This window comes from Chionomys nivalis, chromosome 25, assembly GCF_950005125.1.
Source record: "Chionomys nivalis chromosome 25, mChiNiv1.1, whole genome shotgun sequence".
NCBI classification, from domain to species: domain Eukaryota; kingdom Metazoa; phylum Chordata; class Mammalia; order Rodentia; family Cricetidae; genus Chionomys; species Chionomys nivalis.
This window is the reverse complement of record NC_080110.1, coordinates 2,159,561-2,179,388: the sequence shown is the minus strand read 5'-3', so window position 1 is coordinate 2,179,388 and position 19,828 is coordinate 2,159,561. Positions and strand designations below refer to the sequence as shown.

Below are 19,828 nucleotides of genomic sequence, written 5' to 3'. Positions count from 1 at the left end.
CTGTTCCAAATATAAAGACTCAAGTCAAATATAAATAAAAGAATAAAAATGTTAGTGCAACACTAAGTACTAGAGTGGCTATAATATTATTTAATTTCATCCTAAGTAGTATTATTAGGGGAAGAAGGATGCTTTATGATGTTGACGGTTTTGTGTCAACAAGGGAACATGAACATGACAAATTATGCACTAACAAATGAGCGTCTAAATACATAAAGAAAACTAGGATTAAACAAAAGGAGAGGCGGCAAGTCCACAGGAATAGGTGCTTCAAAAGGTTTTCTTTGTGCGGACAGACTAGGCCAAAATATGGTCCTGAACAGAGCTCTCAGCTTCTTCACTTCACCAACATTAAGTAGAACAATCAGTACAAAAGTGTATGAATCCAGTGTACATGGAATGTCCCCAAGCTAGGCCAGATACGGTTAAACTAGTTTCTGTGAAGCTAGGATTGAAAAATAAAACGTGTGTGTTCTCTGACTATAGTTAAACTAAGTTTAAAGTTAGAAACAGGAAGTTATCTGAGGAAAAAAAAACACTAATTTTTTTTTAAATTAGGCTATATAATTATAAATAACCCCAAAAGGTAGAGTATTAACAAGTCTAGTCAATTGAAAATAAAAAACAGCATTTCAAAACCTGTGAACTGTGGCGTTAGAAGATATTTACCAAAATGCACAACTTTCACTGTTACTATGTGACAACAGAATTTAAAGTCACCTTAAAACTTCTGAAAATCTGAGGCAAAAGGCGGCAAATTAAACCTAAAGTAAGTGGAGGAAAATGACCAAAATCAGATATCACCCCCCCCCCAAATCACAAAACAGAATTTAAAATCAGATGTACCCCAAACTTTATTCTTTGAGAAAAATTAAATAAAATTGATGAACTGTTGGGACAATGAGATTTCCCTCAAAGGTTTCTTCTTCTTCTTGATTCATGTCAAGAGGATACAATTTTGCCAGGTGTTGATAGCACACACCTTTAATCCCAGCCCTTGGGAGGCAGAGGCAGGCAGATTTCTGTGAGTTCAAGGCCAGCCTGGTCTACAAGAGCAAGTTCCAGGACAGGCTCCAAAGCTACAGAGAATCCCTGTCTCAAAAAGCCAAAGGGAAAAATGAAAAAAAGAGGCTATAATTTGAACATCACAGTTATAGTGCAGTCCCTTCTTTGCTCATCAGGAAACGGGGTCCATAAAGGGCAAACAAAAGATTAAGGTCACACACAGTAGATTTGAGAGCCCTTTACTCTTTTTGCTTTTTATTCTACATGTCATTTATAGCATATATCTGGATCCCATTTATTTGTCTGTCCCTTCATATCTACCCTACACACCTACACCCCCTCAGTTAAAACAAAATTTAAAAGAAAAAGGGAAAAAAAATAAAGAGAAAAAAAAATTAAAATCTCATCATGGAGAAATGGGGACAGCTCTCCCAGGCTTACAACCTCGGGGTTAGCTCACCCACACCTACGCTAATAGGGTTGAGACTCTTATTTAAGCGTCAGCATCAATGTTGGATCACTTGCCATGACTTGAGTTTGAAAGGATAATTCTCAAATGAGGTGTTGGGTCAGACAACGTTGTCCAGTGCCAACGGGGGATGCCAATGGTTTCAAATTCCTGCTAAGGAAGTCACATAGCGATGACCTTCAAGGAACGAGCGTGAGGGTGAAAACAAAGGTAGGGCAACCATCCAGGGCCAAGGAAAGGCAGAGATGGTCTTGTAGGTGGGGAGTGGGAAGGAATAGAACACCGAGGCTGCAGAGATTGGCTGTGAGCATTATGGTCGGCAATGAGTAAGAAGCAAGATCCTTGGAAATCAGCCAGAACGGAACGTCCAAGGCCAGGAAGACCTCAGGTGAAGCCCCTATGATGTGTGACTGCACTGGCCCCCAGAGATGACTTGGCTGTTTGATCTGTTCACTCTGGAATCCTCCTTTCTACAGGGCAGCAACTCAGCCTCATGGGCAACAAGAACCACTTTGTGAATCCCAAAGGACCTTAGTGTTCTTAGTGGTTGTTTCTCTAGAAAAAGAGTTTCTTTCCCTCCTCCTTCACCATCATATGTGTCTGAGAAGCCAGTTCAGGCGGGCCCACTTCCAAAGGCCATCTGGACTCCACAGGGATTGAACCCGTAATCAGGACCTCTTCGGAGCAAACCAGCTGGCTTGCACCGAGGTCCGCATCTGGCTCCCAGCTTTGCACGCACGCTCTGTCTGGGCTCCAAAGCCTGATGGCAGAAGCTTCTGGAATGCCCTAGGCACTGCTGAATCAGACGCTTTCAGCTTCAGTGATTCACAAATTCCAATGTGCAGAACATTCTTGGGGTAGCTATTTTTTGAAGCCCCCCACCCCTTTTCTTTAGCCACCTCTAAAATGCAGTGCCCTCCAGGCCCAGCTTTATTTGACAGTGAGATACGTCTTGTGGGAATGCCTGTGCTACCTCCAACTCTACCCCACGGCTTTGAAGACATCACTCTGCCCTGATGTCAGTATGACAGACATTCCTTTTGCAGTGCTAGACCCCAGGCGGGTCTGGGAAGCACAGCCCTGGGTTTCTATATGACTTTGGGAAGCTTGCTATGAGCTCCGGAACCTCTAGAAGGCTCCAGGGATTTCCTGAGGCTCAGAAACACAGGAAACAGCACACGGAAACCAGTTAGCATGCCTGTGCCGACAGCTGCAAATTACACCTGGCCACTGAAGGCCTCTTGTCCCCACTCTGGAGTTCTGAGCAACTCAGCGAAGAGAAAGGTGAATCCCTCTGCCTCATTCCATACTAGAGTTAGGACACACGAATCATCCTATGTGCCCCATCTGTTGAGACTGAATATTCTAGAACTTGCCAGGGTGGCTCCCTTTGACCAATACACTGACTTTGGCCTGTGTCTTCCTTCCTGGTGACATCTGCTGGGCTCCTGCAGGGAAATACTGTGCTCATGAATAAAACGGCGAGGAGTCCGTGTTTCAGAAGGGTCACGGGTAGAGAACAGCAGAGCCAACAGTCAGCTCAGAAGCTAGGCCGTCAGGCCCACGCTCGAATCAGCTTCATGTTTCACACTTGGCTGGCTTAACGCGAGCTGTTGCATTTTTTTGTTTTTCTAAAACAGTTTCCTCCTCTGTGATCATGGAGATAAGAGAGCATAAGAAGCATGAAAGATGACAGATATGAAGGATGAGAACACAGACTACTTCATAACCCCTTGGTTAATACTAGTTAGTTATAATTCTTTGTCCGCGTGCTGGGGGCTCCTCATAGGAAGCAGAAATAAAATGTAGTGGAAATGTTGCCAAGAATTCATTTGATCCCATTTTACTTTCTGCTTTTAAACTACTAGATACTCAAAGACTATCCATGATGGCAGGCTGGGGTCAGGTGACTGAGTTCTGACCAATGGGATGCGGGCCCAAAGAATGTATACTGTACCAGGTCTGATATTCACAGTTTCTCTCTCTCTCTCTCTCTCTCTCTCTCTCTCTCTCTCTCTCTCTCTCTCTCTCTCTCTCTCTCTCTCTCTCTCACACACACACACACACACACACACACACACACCCCGCCCCGTCTCTCTCATTTGTATAGTCAGGAACAAAGAACTCTGGGATGTCAAAGTCATAGGATGCAAGGATCTCAGTATCGAGATGGCTGGAAAGGGCCACCAACCCACCCGAGAGGGAGGGGCTTGTTACACTGAGCCACTGACACGCCAGGGGTTGCATAACATAGCTTACCCAGACCAACTCAGAAACTAAAACTAGCAGAGAATGCACCAAGGAACTAGTTAGTCAGGATACAATGAATATTCCTTGTTGGAGAGAGATGCTGGCATAACTTGAATATTAAACGCTTCCCGGTTCCTCTGCTTGCCCCAGGCTTGTGTTGAATGACCACTCCCCAGCTGATGAACTATCTAGGGAGGTAGTAGAAACTCTGGGAGGTGGGCCTTGCAAAAGGAAGTTGGTCGATGGGAGGCATGCCTTCGACTCTTATCCCCAGTCCCTGCTCCCTTTCTCTCCTCCCTATTTCCTGTCTACCAGAGGCCAACACCCTCTGCACTATGACTGTGGGGAACTCCGAGCTAAAATAGACAAATCCCTCTTAAATAGTTCTGCCGGGGATTGGACCACCACTGTGGAAGGTTAATATACACGGGCAGTGTACTTTCTCATCAAGAGGAAAGCAATTGTTGGAATCTTAAAACAAAAATAGTGGCTAACTTCTTACATCATTTTCTGTTGGAAACAGACAGCTGTGCTGGCAAGGGGCAGGCCTAGTAACGAGAAAAGCTGACTGTGGAGACCCTGCTCTTCACACGCGGCTCCGCAGCCGTCCCCTTTCTGTGCCCGATCCTGGGGATTAAAAACGTCTTTTTCATAAGTTTCAATAAGTGGCAGTCAATTTCTGCAGCAGAAACATTTTCTGGTTGAAAATTGCACATCGCAGTTTGTGTCTGGAGACCGCCTGTTGAAGGGTGCAGTCTTTTGTAATTAAGGAAATACAAAGTCATAAATGATCACAGCCAGTCCTTGTTAGAACGTGGACGCACATGTTTAAACAAACACTGCATCCCATTGCCAATCATTGTCCTAGGCCAGTGGGTCAGAAATCAACCCTTGAATATTTTTTGAAGACCCCAGGGTCTTTGCATCATCTACTGTCCCCTGTCTGGGACAATTATGAATGTTCACACTTACAGTGGCCAGCTCTTTTTTTCTTCTTCTGTGAGGTTTTATGTGACCCAGGATAGCTGGTATTTCACAGGGATCACCCCTTTTCTCCTCACTGACTTGTTTATGTCACATTTGCCCCAGTCTCTAAGCCATGCACATGTCATTCCCTGTCTATGTGAGCACAGACTTACGCATTTCCAAAAGGTCCTCCTTTAAGCAAATTTCAACTTAGTCCCTTCCTCTGCAATGTGGGTAATTTGTTAATGGAGGCAGGGACTGCAGCAAGAATCAAGGATCAGCAGGGCAAACACATTAAAATGCCCTATTTTAAAACTCACAGAAGGACTGGAGTGTAGGACCGCTGATATTAACCAAGAACTTAGGAAGCAGCGGTCTGCATTGCCATCCTTCAAATGCATCACGCCCTAGGTGTTGCTAAAATATGTGCAAGATTGAGTTATCTTAAATGAAAAGAGATAAATAAAAGCCAATGAATAAAGAAGGCTCCATTGGTTCACATGGAGTTGCACACTCAATAATAAGTCTTTGCCAGAGATACACGAGAATGCTATCAATAAAGACACTAGGGGCTGGAGAGATGGCTCAGGTGGTAATGCTTACCTTGCAAATGGAAGACCTAAATTCAAATGCCAGAATCCACATTGAAAAGAAGCCAGGTGTTAACGACATGTTTGTAATCCCAGCATGGGGGAGGTGGCAACTGGAGGACCCCTGGGTTCACTGGCCAGCAGTTTAGTGCAACTAAAACCAGCAAGAGGTCTTTGTGTCCAAAACTAAGAGGTGGCACTTGAAGCACCAAGACGACCCTCTGGCTTTCACACATACATACAAACATGTGCACACGTATATATGAGCACACAAGAGAAAAAAGGGAGAAAGAAAGAAAAAAGAGGGAGGAAGGGAAAGAAAGCCATGAAACAGTTGAGAAATTAACAAATTAACAAAATTAACAAATCCAGCCTGTAAATGGAATTCTTTCTCCTGCAGCTTGACTTGTAAGGTGTGGTGGTTTGGATGAAAATGGCCCCATTGGTTCATGTTTGAATGCTTGGTCCCCAGTTTGTGGAACTGTTTGGAAAGGATTAGGAGGTGTGACCTTGTTGGAGGAGGTTGAGCTTTAAGGTTTCACATGATCACACCTGGCCCAGTCTTCTGGCAACTTCCCCTGGCTTCCTGCCACCACACTCCCCGCCATGATCATGGACTGACCCTCTGAAGCTGTCAGCAAGCCCTCAATTACACGCTTCCTTCTGTGAGCTGACTTGGTCATGGTGTTTCATCCCAGTAACAGAAGAGCAAGAAAGAGGCAACGATACATTCTAAACCTGGCAGGTGGAAGCATCCACCCACCCACCTTGACGATATCTGGCATCCACTCAGTTTAACCAATAACGTCCTATTCAATAAAATACAGGATGCTCAGCTACACGTGAAATCCAGGTGACATGTTTTCAAAGACATAAACACTGCCCAAATATCATACGGGACACACACTAAGAACTTTCTGGAGTTTAAATTTAACTCACCATCCTGTACTGTTTGCCAGAGCTAAGGCTCTCCCTGGTCAGGAATTGAGTATATGTTCTCATTTCTCTATAAAGCCAGACTCTTCTTGTGCGGAATGATGTTCCATACTGGACTTAATGTCATTTAATATAATAGCCAGGATCCAAGAATCCCTCAGTTTAACACTATTATCTCTTTCCAACAGCTGTAGGTAGGGAATCAGGGGTGGTGCTTGTTTAGGGAAGACATTAGGACATAACAGGAATCACCAGATGCCTTAGGCAGGGTGGTGGCCAATCCAATCGGAAAACAGAAGCCACTGACCTCGGCCCCAGATCAGCAGTTTGCAAGGGACTGGGATGGGGGATGGGGGATTTTGGGAAGCAGAAGCACTGAGGGGGACAAGAACGGATGCTAGCCCTGCATGACACCTTAATCCTAGATGGAAGAAGCAGTTACCAGTCTCCCAGCAACCACCACTAAGATGAAAACTTGGAGGTTTGTCGACCCTAGCAAGAGGGGCTGCATGATCAGGGAAGAGACTTTCTGTAAAGGTGACAGCCACACCTTGTTGGGACCATTTGGAGTCCTGGCCTCCAGCTGCTCTTTCCTGCTAGAGATTTTTACTTTCCTTCTGATTTGAGCTAATGAAAGCTGTGTCAAAGTTGTTTACCAGCTCTGCTTCACGAGCACGTGTTGCCTTGGCCTTGAGGATCACGGGATGAGATTTTCACCTGTTGGCCCACCTGACCGTGTTGGGTAGCTAAGCCTCCGTGGTGCTATTGAATAAGGGGCTTCTTTACCAGTGACTAGAGGCGTGTGTCTTTGAGTGTTTCAATCTCCAGCCCCTTGCCCGAGGCTCACAAACTGTATGGTAGCACACAGAGTGCAGTTGGGCGTCATGCGCTACACCTAAACTCCTCCCAGTGGCATCAGAAAAGGGTGCACCAGCCATTTCTCTGCAAAGTCACTTTTCTGGTGACGAACACAGATCAACACAGCTGTGAAGGGCAGAGCCCTGAGACTCACTGTCCAGTCAGCTATGGCTATGTGACAATCCCCAGGCTGGCGAGAGTCCCTGTTCCAACATGGCAAGAGAGACAGTGTTTGAGGAACAGCAGCCTGAAGTTGTCCTCTGGCCCTTCTCTTCCTCCTCCTCCTCCTCCTCCTCCTCCTCCTCCTCCTCCTCCTCCTCCTCCTCCTCCTCCTCCTCTCCTTCCTCCTTCCCTCCCTCCCGCACACATGCATGCGCGCACACACAGAGACACAACTCTCTCTTTCATACACATACACACACACACACATACACACACGGAGACACAGAAATCTCGCACACACACGGAGACACAAAACTCATGTGCGCGCATACACACACATTCATGGAGACACAGAACTCTCTCTCTCTCTCTCACACACACACACACACACACACACACAGAAGCAGTTACTGTTACTTCAGGTCCCTTGCAGGCCTTAGTTCCAGTGCAGCGAAAGTCATGCCCCCTGGAGGCTTAGCCCAGCATGGGTGAGCTTCTGGAACGTGTACCCACTGTGCCACTCAAGTAAGGAAGAAAAACCAGCACAAGGCCCTGGTACAGTTCATTGCAATTTATTTAATTTAAAAATAAAAACAAACAAAAACGACAAAAATCAGTTTCCAATGAAAAATGAACACTTTGGGTAATTAGCCAGCTTTTACTTTCCCTGTCGGCTGTTCTCAAACCAGTCAAATAAGTGAAAACCAATTTTGACTGGAGCCATAAAGCATGCTGCACCAATTAAATTACACCAATATATTATTATAATACCTTTGAAATGCCTTTTAGACCAATAAATAAAAAAAGACAAATTCAAATTAAAGTCAACTTTTTATTACCAAAAAAATATAGAAATTAAATAAAAGTCACAACATGGATTTAAAAAAATGTGCAGTCAAGTTTTCTCGCTCTCCTTCCCATTCCTTTTTTTTTCTTTTTTTTTTCTCTTTTTCTTTTTTTTCTTTTTTCTTCTTCCTAGGAATGATACCATGCCAGTAAATCCCCACAGAACATTTCCAGTTTGGCAGCAAGCAGTCAGTCCGCCATTCACATTTGTACTCAAGACAGCAAAACACGCCTGAATTTCACCCTGCAGGGCGCGCCTTTGATAAGGAGCACACCAGAGACCAAATTCAGAAAGAATTTAGCATTGTCAGGTTGCCTGGGGTCTTGAAGCATTTCCCTAAAAACTGATTGTGCCTTGAAATTTACCTGTAAAACGAAGTACAACTCCACCCCTTTGGCAGATGTGTAAACAGAGGATGAAAGGGCCCCAGAAGCAAAGCAAGGATCAGGACCGGAGGTCTGCCAGTCTCCCATTCTCTCTCCCCAGTGACACCTTTGGCTGGGGATTGGCTTGTAGGTAAGCGGACTTAATTGGGAAGCTGCTTTTTAGGGCTCTACTCTATTCTAACTCTTTCCCTTGCAGGGACGGACGGTCAGCCATCTCGCTGAGAAGCAGAAGTCAGAAACAAGCCTAGCCTTGGAAACCACCTACCCACCTCTCTGACCTCCAAACGTAGGAAGCAGCTCTCCACCACTGCAGGGGTCCGAGACCACCAGATCTAACCACAGCCCTGGGCTTGACTCAGAGTGTCTGCCCTGGAACCGAGGGCATACCGCAGCCTCTGTATGGGTGGGGGAAATTTGTTTTTCCTTTGTCTTAGACTGTGCTGGCAAAAGAAAGCGTACTGGTGACTGGGAAGAGAGACGGTAGATTTACCAATGGAGTCACCAGAATGATGGGAAATCCGAAACAGGAACATCTCCCCAACCGGTAATGGCTGGTATACCTGAGACTAAAGGCATGCTCGGTAGCCAGCGCTGTAGAAGCAGGGGCTATTCACATAAGGAGGCAAGGAGATGGGGGACCAGAGGTTGCATGCTGCCCTCTATGCACCCCCAAACCTGACTCTCTACCTAGAGATTTTTCTCCCGTTTAGCCCGTCCCAGAGCTTGAGAGGGAGTTGGTACTGAAAGAGAGGAATCCCAGCAGCTTCCCACAATATTCTGCTCAGATCAACCTAAAGGAAGGCACAGGCCTCAACGCTGGCATGGGTGACACACAGAGATACAGGACAGTCTCTGGAAACATGGGGCAGCATCTTCCTGACAACTGTTCTCAGTGCTGTGACATGTTCCGTGTTTTTCCTAAGACTTCCCAAGATGAGTCCTCCCCCAGCCCCCTCTGAGAGGCTATCAGGAGGTAGCCACCTTAGAATAAGGATTCGATTCTGAGGTCAGTCCTAAAAGACCATTTCAACCCCAGTATCCATGGGATGCCCACTGCGGGGCTAACATCACCTGTAATCTGAGAGCCAGGAGATTAGATAACCAATTGGAACATTTTTAAACATCCTGCCGCAGCACCTCTTTTCTGAGAGCCTCCCCCAGAGCCATCTGGAGGACTCCTAAAGAAATGTCCCTAATTTTGTTGTCCCCCACGCCCAACACTCTTCTCTTTCACCCTCCAGTTCCACAGGCAGAAGGAACGTGCAGGGAGATCAAAGCCACGAGACAGAACACTTAGGTTGGAGGAGACAAGAACCTTCGACCAAACCGCACTTTCCACATCCACACACCCACCTACGCTAGGTCCCTACACTAGCAACTCATCTACCATTAGCGCTCCACACCTGTGGATGGATGGGGCCAGCAGCTGAGCTGGGAATCCTCTGGAGGCCCCGGACAGCATCACATCCAATTAAAGCATTCATGTGGGTGAGAGAGAAGCCAAGAGGCTGGATTCCAGTTAATACTGAGACCTTTAAGAAAGAGATAAGTCGCCCCTTGCTGGCATGCCTCACCTTCCAGCAAACTGTGCAAAGGCCACAGCAGCTCTCTGTCCTGTCATATACAATGCCCTGGGCTCTCACGCCACCCAATTTCTCCTTGCCCACCTTCAGGTGAGGTTAAGGAACAAACCAGGCAGATCCTGGGAAGTCAAAAACTGATCACAGACTATGTCCCTAGAAGAATTTGAAGTGTTTGCTCTCTAAGCAAGTCCCTCTAGGTCCAGGAGCCAATTAACAAATGCCATGCTGGGCCGTGAAGGAGTCAGCAGGCACCACAGGGTGACAGGGTGTTGTGCGCTAACTCCCAGGGTTAGTTCTCGCGGGCACGCTGTTACGGCGATTCCCGATCCCACCGCAGTTACTGGTACTCGATCACATCACCCTGTGTTATGCCTAGGCTGCTCAAATCGGCACCCAGTTCAGATACCAACTGATCACCAACTCAAGCTAACGGTGCTGCAATCTCGCTAGCCCCTATGAAGTCAGACCAAGCTTGCTAATGTATTCATCCAAAGCAGATGGTCTCAGTCTTCCTGCTCGTCTTCCAGAAAGGCCTAGGTGACTTCTAGTGAGACATCCCCCCAGTCCCCATAATGCCCCCTCCCACTTTGTGCTGGCCAACATCACCTTCCCCGGAAAGCCAATCCTATGTGAGATGCCATAGGGGAACGCCAGCAGCAGAACTGATAAAGAACCATTTCCATCCCTTTCAGGTGCTGACTCAAGACTGAACACTGGCCAGGCCAGGTCTTACCAGTTAGGAGTCCTTTTCCAGTCCATTGCCACAGCCAGCAAAGAGGTAACCAGCCAGAAGCTGAGTTCTGTTGCCCTCCTCCCTTAGACCCACCCACCCGTTCCATCCCATCCTCTGCGCACCCCGAAGGGCTAGTTGAGCTTGCTGCAGATCTCCAGGGCTTTCTTATACACCTGGGTCACATCGTCCATATCAGTGAGGAGGGAGAAGCTACTGTCTGCCTGTCGGTTCCGGTACCGCTTCAGGTACTGGGGCCGGGGCCGGTTATGCGGCGTCTCGAAGTCCTGAAGCTGGAGGAAGTCTTCTGCAGAGATGCAGCTGCGGATGCGCTGGCGGGCTGGACGGTTCTCCTGGAGGTCTAACAAGTCAAAGGAGTCGCTGGATAGGACACTGTCATCGCTGATGACACTGGACGGGCGGCTGTAACTGCGAGAGACACCATCCGGGGGGACACCGGGCGCGGACAAGGATTCCAGTGTGGGCATTTCGGGGCTAGCGAGGGCAGGGTCTGCGGCACCGTCCGAGTACCTGCTGCTGTGTTTCAAGATGCCCTTCCTCCGGCAGGATAGGCTGTGGGAGGTTCCCCTGGCTGCCTCTGCGGGAGGAGAAGAGAGGCCACTGCCGGTGATGACGTCATTACCGTCCAGCAGCTCGGAAGACTCGCTGCGTTCTGGGGATGAATAGTAACCAGATTCTCTCTGCTGGGTCTTTTTCAAGATACCTTTCTTGGGCATCGTGGCTGACTGTTTGAGGCTGAGCTTCCCTGACATATCTGCCTCGGGGGAACTGGGGAGGGGAATGCCGGTCCGGCACAAATCTTGCTCCATCTTGAAAGGGGACGGTAAGGTAGGGCCCACAATGCCTTCGATGAAGCCAGTACTGTGGGAGCGGTGTTCACTGTTGCTCCTCTTCTTCAGAATGCCCTTGGGCCTCTTGGAACTCAGCTTGGATGGGCTTTCAGGTACTGAGTCCTGGCCAGCCGGGGGAAAGTCATTTTCTTTCTTGGACTTCTTCAGGGACCGTTGCCGCTCCAGGACCACCTCAGAGGCTCCAGGTTTGGCCAGACCCTTCATCTTGGCTTCAGCCTCAGCCTGCAGCCCGGTGGAACGATGGTGCCAATCAATAATCCGTGCTAAGAGCGGAGACTCGGAGTCAGGAAGGGCATCACAGTCACAGACACTGCTCTTGTAGCCCCAGTTCACCCACCAGTGGTTGGCGATGTCCTCAATGGTGGCCCGGCGGTCAGGGTTCACCATCAGCATCCACCGAATGAGTCCTCGAGCATCTAAGGGGTGAAAGACAAAAAAGAATCAGGCTATCCTTGGGAGCTTTTGGCAGGGTGACTTTTTCCATGAATGGTTACAGAGACATGCACACTGCAGGGGGAAAAATCCATTTGGAGCATTCTGGCCTCTTGCTGAAGCAGGAGGAAAAGCCTTTAGACTATACAACAAAAACCTACCCAAGGCTCAGGACCACGAGCCACAGAGCGGTCCCATCCTGACTTGCTTTCCGTTTCTTTCTGTGGTGCAACTTTATGTGTGGAAGTGCACATGTGTGTGTTGGTTCATAATCTGTGTGGAGGCCACAGGACAAACTCTGGGTAGCCTCAGGACCAGCAACCTTTTTCTTTCAAGACAGAGTCCTTCCACTGGCCTAGACCTCCCTGAGAAAGCCTGGCTGACTGGCCAGCAAACCCCAGGAATCCATCCGTTTATAACCCAGAAGCAGCCTGGTCTTAATTGTGCATTACCCGTCTAGTGTTTTGAGGTAGGTTCTTAGGCTCAAATGCGAATGTTTCCACACCCACAAGGCAAGCGGTTATCACCTGTGCTCTCCCGACAGCCACGATCCGCTCTTCCGCACGTAAATAAACGTCCTGGAACTACTAACCTCTCTGTCATCCCAGATCGGCATCGAGGACCACAGGCCAGGTAATTGGGAAAGAATTCTAACTCAATCTCATTGCCTCTTTGGTCAGTCTCTTTCCTACCCAAACAAAACACAGGTGCTCACCAGAAGCCTTCCAGAGGTAGGTACATGTGAACACACAGTCCTCAGCCACCTGGAAAAGGTGCTGGAGGCAGAGGATGGAGAACTGCTCACCTGTGCCAGGCGTGGCTCTTACCTGACACACTTGGGCAGAGAGAACAGCTTTACCCATGGCTGGCCCCACTCCAGAGGTCTCAGCCAGGATCTGAGAGCCACACCCAGTGAGCTCACCTCCTGTGTCTGACATAAGCCCTATTGGTATCCACCAAACCCAGAGCTGATCTTTATCTGCTACCCAGGTGGCCACGGCCTTTCTTTAAAAAAAGGGGGGTGGTTCCCTTTGTAAATTCTACTGCCAGAGATAAAGGGGCAAGGCTCTCAAAGATGCTGAGGAAGCCACAGGAGCCAACCGCACAGCTGGTAAACTGACTTTCAGGATCCAGCTGTGCCCTGTACCTCACCTGGCATCAAGTTACACCCTGGGAGGCTGGCTCCTCCCCTCAGCCATGTGTGAAGGCTGAGAAGAGACTGGCAGAGCCTAGCAATGGGGACAGAGTGATCAACACTCCTGAGAAGGAACAGGGTCATCAATCACTTGGTGAGAATTTCCTGAACTCTTACAAGGTGCCAGGAAGTTTACTGGTACCATTTAGTGAGTAAAAGACCACAGAAGTCACAAGTCATGTCTGTCATTCTGCCTGTCCATCTGTCTATCATCTATCTATCTATCTATCTATCTATCTATCTATCTATCTATCTATCTATCATCTATCTATATCATCCATCTATCTGTCCATCTGTCTACCATCCATCCATTCATTTATCTATCATCTCTATATCATCTATTATCATCTATTATCATCCATCTATTTGTCCATCATCTATCTATCATCCCTATCATCTGTCTATCTGTCTGTCTATCATCTATCTACCACTTACCTACCTATCCACCATGTTAGTCCTCATCTTTCTACGCTGGCAAATTTACCTAAATTTCTTTGCAATCCCCAAGTCAATTCCCTACTCTTCTGCAGGCCCCGTGTCCACAGCGCAGTGGGGTCTCAGGACTCTGAAGCAGGCGTGTCTGGTGCTCTGGCGGCTGCTCTCAGCTGTGAGTAAGCATCCCTTTCCCCATTTGCTTCATACTGGGTTGTCAGGTTTCTGTTCTCCCTGCTAGAAGTCTGCCATCGAAAATGCCGCCCCCATCACCACACAGACGTTCTGTCTGTTGTCCTTAGGTGCAAGAAGACCATGAAGGGTCTTCAGGAGAAAAGTGCGGTAGATAAACGTCATTCAGACATGAGGAAAAGTTCCACTGGCCACTGAATTCAAGGTTAATAGATCAAAAATGCCCATTAAATGAAGTGTTCTTCAATATAAACAAACCAGAAATGTTACATATTGATACAGACAAAACTATGTATCAGGCTCAAGGGCTGATAAACAACTTTATGAAACCACTGTGAATCGTTAAAAAACACAACTGCATGTCCATTAAATGGAATGTACACAAATATTAACCACATTCTGTGCCGGCCATCTGCCCACACTCCTGCACACACCTGGTGCTCTCCCATGAGGAGGGGGAACTTTTGACCTTGGTTGCTCTGACCAAGAAAAAAAAAATCCCAGGGGGAACAGAGCCCAGTTGCTGAGCACAGTTTACAGGAATACCTGACACCTTCTTCCTCATCGGAGCCCCTAGTCAGCTGCTAAGTAAGAGATCCAGGCTCTGCTCTGGAATGACCAGCCTTAGGGATCCAGGCTCTGCTCTGGAATGACCAGCCATAGAGATCCAAGCTCTGCTCTGGAATGACCAGCCATAGGGAGGCACCTCAAGAGTCAGAGCCACACAGACAGGCACAGAGGTAAGAGACATGGTAGCTCTTTGAAAGAAAATGGTCCCCAAAGAGAGTGGTACTATTAGGAGGTGTGGCCTTGTTGGAAGAAGTGTGTCACTGAGGGGCAGGCTTTGAGGTCTCTTCTCGAGCTTCCCTCAGTGCGACAGTCAATCGATTTCCTGTTGCCTGCAAGGCGTAGCACTCTCAGCTCCAGCACCATGTCTGCCTGCACACTGTCGTGTTCCCGTTCATGATCACAACGGATTGAACCTCTGAAACTGTAAGTGAGCCACTCCAATTAAATGTTTTCTTTGTAGGAGTTGCCGTGGTCTTGGTGTCTCTTCACAACAATAAAAAACCCAAACTAAGACAGACGTGCAGTCCCAGCGGCAGTCCCTGACTCCCAGATAACTGGAAGTTGGTACAAAGGAGACCACGGTGAGGCCAGAAGCATACCACCCTGCCCAAAGGACTGATAGATAAGAGCCCATGGTGGTTGTTTAAACAGATAGGTACTGTTAGGAAAGAAGAATGGGGAATAGCAGGAGATGTCTTACGCAGAAGAAAGTGTGCGTGAGCTGGGGTGGATTAACCAAGCACTCTCCCCTCCAGCCCCGACCTCTGCAGGACACACACCTGAGGGTTGTGTGGGCTCCCGGTATTCTCCGCTGCTGATCTGTCGAATGAGGTTTTTGTGATCGAAGCCATCGAAGGGCATCGTCCCATAAATGAGAGTGTAAAGCAAGACGCCCAAGGCCCAGCTGTCCACCTGGAGCAGAGAGACAGGACACATAGGAGCTAGGATGCAGACCCCAGATGCCTTCCAAACCATTGGCATTGCTGTGTATGAACCCATAGCACCACCAGGAGTCAGATTTAGCACCTGGAAGGCAGGTTACCACCACAGCCCGGCAATGAACAAGCAAGCCCACTCTGTTTCAGAGCACTCTGAAGTAGGAAACTGCCTGGTTCTCATGATTCCATGAGGCAGGTAGAGACTAGGCTGCTTCCAGCTCAATTTGAAAAATGAAAATAGAAGCTGGATAGTGGTGGCGCACGCCTTTAATCCCAGCACTCAGGAGGCAGGGGCAGGCAGATCTCTGTGAGTTCGAGGTCAGCCTGGTCTACATAGCAAGTGCCAGGACAGGCTCCAAAGCTACAGAGAAACCCTGTCTCAAAAAACAAACAAAAGAATCAGTTCCTCCCTTTACCTCCTCAGAGAGCTCTAGGGTTCCAAATCTTACCAGAGCCGGAAAGGCAATAAACACAAAAACAAAGCAAAAAAGAACTTAGGGTGCAAATGTGGAAAGCTGGGGACAGAGACAAACCATCTCGGCAGGCAGTTTCTTCCTGGCTTATACTACAGCGCACAAATGTAGGCTCAGAACTGCCACAGTGTTTGGTTTTTACAGAGAAGTCGAAATACGACTTTTCTGTGGAATCTCTCAGCTACTAAATGTTCGTTCATTTTTTTCTTAAGGGAGATGAATGTGGCCAAATAAAGTATGTTTGCTGACCAGACCCGAGTGCCCGCTCGCAACCTCAGACCCCGCCCAGTAACGACCAAAGAAGCACCTGACAATAAATTTACAGGCCACTCTGAACCCTATGCTTATCCCTGATACTTTGTTTTTTGAAGACCTTCTCCTTACTTCGTTAGTGATTCTTGGCAGTCTTCCCTTTATCCCAGCCCTGCCACCAAAACACTCTCAGATGGATAAATATTTGGAAGAAAACATTTCTACACCCCAAGCAGCTGCTATATAAGGGTTAGGGGTGGATGAACCTCCACAAGGAGAGGCTCACTGTCCTACTAACTCATGGTTTCTGTCAGTTTGACACAAACCGGGGTCACCTGGGAAGAGGGAACCTCAACTAAGACAAAGGCCTCCATCAGATTGATATAGACCAGTCTGTGGGCATTTTTCTTGGTTGATCATAGGTGTATGAGGGCCTGTCCACTGGAGACAGTGCCAACCCTGGGAAGGTGGTCCTGGATTAAACAAGGCTGCGGGTTAGTAACGCACGAGGAACAATCCGGTAAGCAGTGTTCTTCCGGTCTTTGCTTTGGTTCCTGCTTTCGGGTTCCTGCCCTGACTTCCCTTCATGATAGACTGTCTGCTGTAAGATGGAATGAACCCTTTCCTCCCCCAAGGGGCTTCCACTGCCGTGTGTAATTGCAGCAGTAGAGCGCAAGCTAAGACAGACGCGTATTTTACTGTGACCATGAGAGCCGTTCTAAGGCGTTACAAAATACATTTCTCACAAAAGAGAAGATGCCACTAAAATTTATTTCTTCAGACATACACACTATTAAATATGGGCAAAAGAGATATATACCTGATAAGAGTTTTCTTTGCTCTGTTTATTTTGATACAATAGGGCAAACCAAGTATCTAAAGTCAGGTAAATTATTAAATATATAATAATATATCCATAAAGCAAGATTTTATGTGGTTATTACAAATCAGATGTTAATAATGAAGCTGGAAAGTGTCACAAAATAATTATAAATTGACAAAAAGCAAGTGTATGCGTGTGTACGCGCATGTGTGTGTTTGTGTAAGTGTGCATAATGTGCCCTTTACTAACTTGATCTCAATTATTTTCAGATGATCTCAATTATTTCTAAAAAGAGAAAAATCAAAAAAAAAAAATCAAAGAAATCCTTAGCAGCTGCCTTACAGTGGAACTGGCATCTTTAGCTGCTCTCATAGGCTTCTCTAAGGCTTTCACACTTCTCCGGGGCATTAACAGGATATTAATGTGGGCAAGTTTTTTTTGTTCGGTCTTTGGGGGTTTTAAGAACTTTCGGAGATCTTGTTCTTGCCTCCCTCTCCTTCCAGCTCCCCCGATCCTTCCCCGGCACGCTGCTCACCTCTGGCCCTCGGTAAGGCCTCCCGTTGACAATCTCAGGAGACGCATAGAGCGGGCTCCCACAAAATGTCTGCAAGTACTTGTCCTTCTGGTACAGGTTGGAAAGCCCAAAGTCAGCGATCTGCAAAGAGAAGCAAGACCCACGGAGGTCTGCATGAGTGACGTCACTAGTGTCTGCATACTGACTGGAACCTCAGTCTCAGCCAGCCTTGCGAGTCGAATGCCTCCTGTGTTCCACTATTCCCAGCCTGATTTCCAATTGCGTGTTAGCAATGTGCTGGACGAGCCACACGCCCGGGGAGCTTCTGGGGCTGAATGCCACAGAAGCTTTTTTGAATGAAGCCCCTCGAAAAAGCCTATTTTTTTGTTTCCATCCTTGGATGAATGGAATGTCATTCAAAGCAGCTGCACACAGCCACCCTTAGAAAAGGCATTCTTGGGGCTCGGATTGCACTTCACTGCTCCGAATTCCACTTGCTTATCAAGGCCCCTGACTAGCTTGCAGGAAGTTGGTGGAAGCTCTACAGAGTGTGTCCTGTCAATCAGAAGAATGAACCAGCTTCAGCTCCTGCAAAGATTCCAAGGTGCCCTGGGGCTTCAGCTTCCCTCCACCTAAAACTACAGCTATGCTCAGCCACAGCACAGTGCCAACGCCGTCTGGGTCTTTCAAACACACGCGTGTGAGAACACCCATTCCACGTGCACACAACCCCCCACCGCAGGGGCTTTCACACGGGCTGGGCAACTCTGTATGCCACGCAGGCACTCTAGCGGAAGTGTGTTTACATTTCAGGCCCACTCCCATCCTCGCAGACTGGTGCTTATCAGCCTCCCTGTAAAACTGTCATTGTCGTGGACGCAAGATTAATAGAAATCTAGATTAGCCTGTGTTCTTGGCCCTTGAACGGAAAAGCGGTATTAATCAACACACGCAACATTCCCAGACCCTGAGCCACTCAGCGCTAGGATTTAAAGCCACATGACGCTTATGTCAACTATTGCTAAGTAGGAAGACACCGCCAGGTGGGAATGCACTCAGAAGCCTCAATTCCCCCATCTGTAAAATGGAGTACGGATCTTTCCTGCCCCTATGGTGTCATGACAATTAAAGGGGATAAAGCATATATCAAGTGTATAGAGCAGGAATGGCACACTTGTCTTTAAATCCTGATAGGTGACTGATTTCAGGACATGTGAGATGGCATTGACCATAACACCAGGGACCGTCAATAAGAAAGAAACAAGACGGTCAAGGAGGTGAGCAGTCACACGAGTGAATTACTCTGAATCACAAAATGAAGAAGTCCTTCTCTGACATGCATCAGGAAGGTGGTGAGCCACTGGGTCTAATTAAAGTATCTCCACATTCACCAGAGAGAACCAACCAAGCGGCCAGTGGGCTCACAGCTGGGGCAGCTGCCAACATCAAACAACAATGTAACACTGCTTTCTGTTTCTATTATTTTCACTCCTTAAGCTCTTCCTTGGGCCGTGGTACCCATTTCCCATCAACAGCCATTATTTAAGGCCTCCTTTCTAAATAAATACCACTCTACAAAGAAACTCAAACTAAATACAAATACCGGTGACCTAAGAAAAAAAGCAAAATGCACAAGGGTGCAGGAAAAACCAAGGGTTAAATGTAACACATCCACGTAAAAACCCATCACGTTGTAGAACTGATCGCCATGTTTAGAGGAGGCCTGGATGGCAGGAAATGAAGTTGCTGAAGGTTCGGGGTCCTAAGAAGATTGGCTGAGGATCACAAGGAACAAGACACACGGGGTCTCTTAGGTTACCCAACTCTGTAAAAGGACAATTCCATTCTTTAGCTCCACCTCTTACCACCTGTAACTAACAGAGGCATGCCAATCAGGCAGGCTCTACTTCTAGCTGATCCTTGAGCCAGCATTGCTTCCCAGCATCTTAGAGGACAGACTCTGCAGCCCCACCCAGCACTCTTGCTGGCAAACTGTTCAGCTTTGGAGAAAGAGGCCTCTCTGTGTGTGAGGGTGTGTGTGGGGGGGGCGGAGGTATTTGTTTCTGTTGTTGTTGCTGGTGCTAAACTGTTGCCCTGTCCTGTCTTGGATCAGAACCACCCTTTGATCTCATCCTACCTCCTGCAGCTGGGCTTCCACTCTGAAAGGCTTCAGAAAAGGTAAAGCTCAGGAGTTTAATTTGCACTGCCTTTGTGACTATCCATCCCCTCTAGAGGTGTGCCCTAGCTAAGTGAAAACCGGAGTCAAGAGATAAATTAGGGGGGATCATTCACGTGGCGGTGGGATTAACCCCACTTCAACGCAGATGAACCCTGTAGACAAGAGCAGTTTGAA

General features: G+C 47.6%; 1 protein-coding gene across 1 annotated transcript in view; it reads right to left on the bottom strand.

The window, feature by feature from the left end:
* Positions 1-7,792: 7,792 nt before the first annotated feature.
* Nuak1 (NUAK family kinase 1) overlaps positions 7,793-19,828 on the bottom strand; it is a 64,443-nt gene continuing 52,407 nt past the window's right edge. Inside the window, exons 5-7 of the mRNA XM_057757822.1 lie at positions 17,497-17,616; positions 15,255-15,387; positions 7,793-12,070 (exon numbers count right to left, since the gene is read on the bottom strand). Of these exons, the coding sequence (XP_057613805.1) occupies positions 10,917-12,070; positions 15,255-15,387; positions 17,497-17,616 (1,407 nt within the window). The 3' untranslated portion in view covers positions 7,793-10,916. The remainder of the gene's footprint in view (positions 12,071-15,254; positions 15,388-17,496; positions 17,617-19,828) is intronic.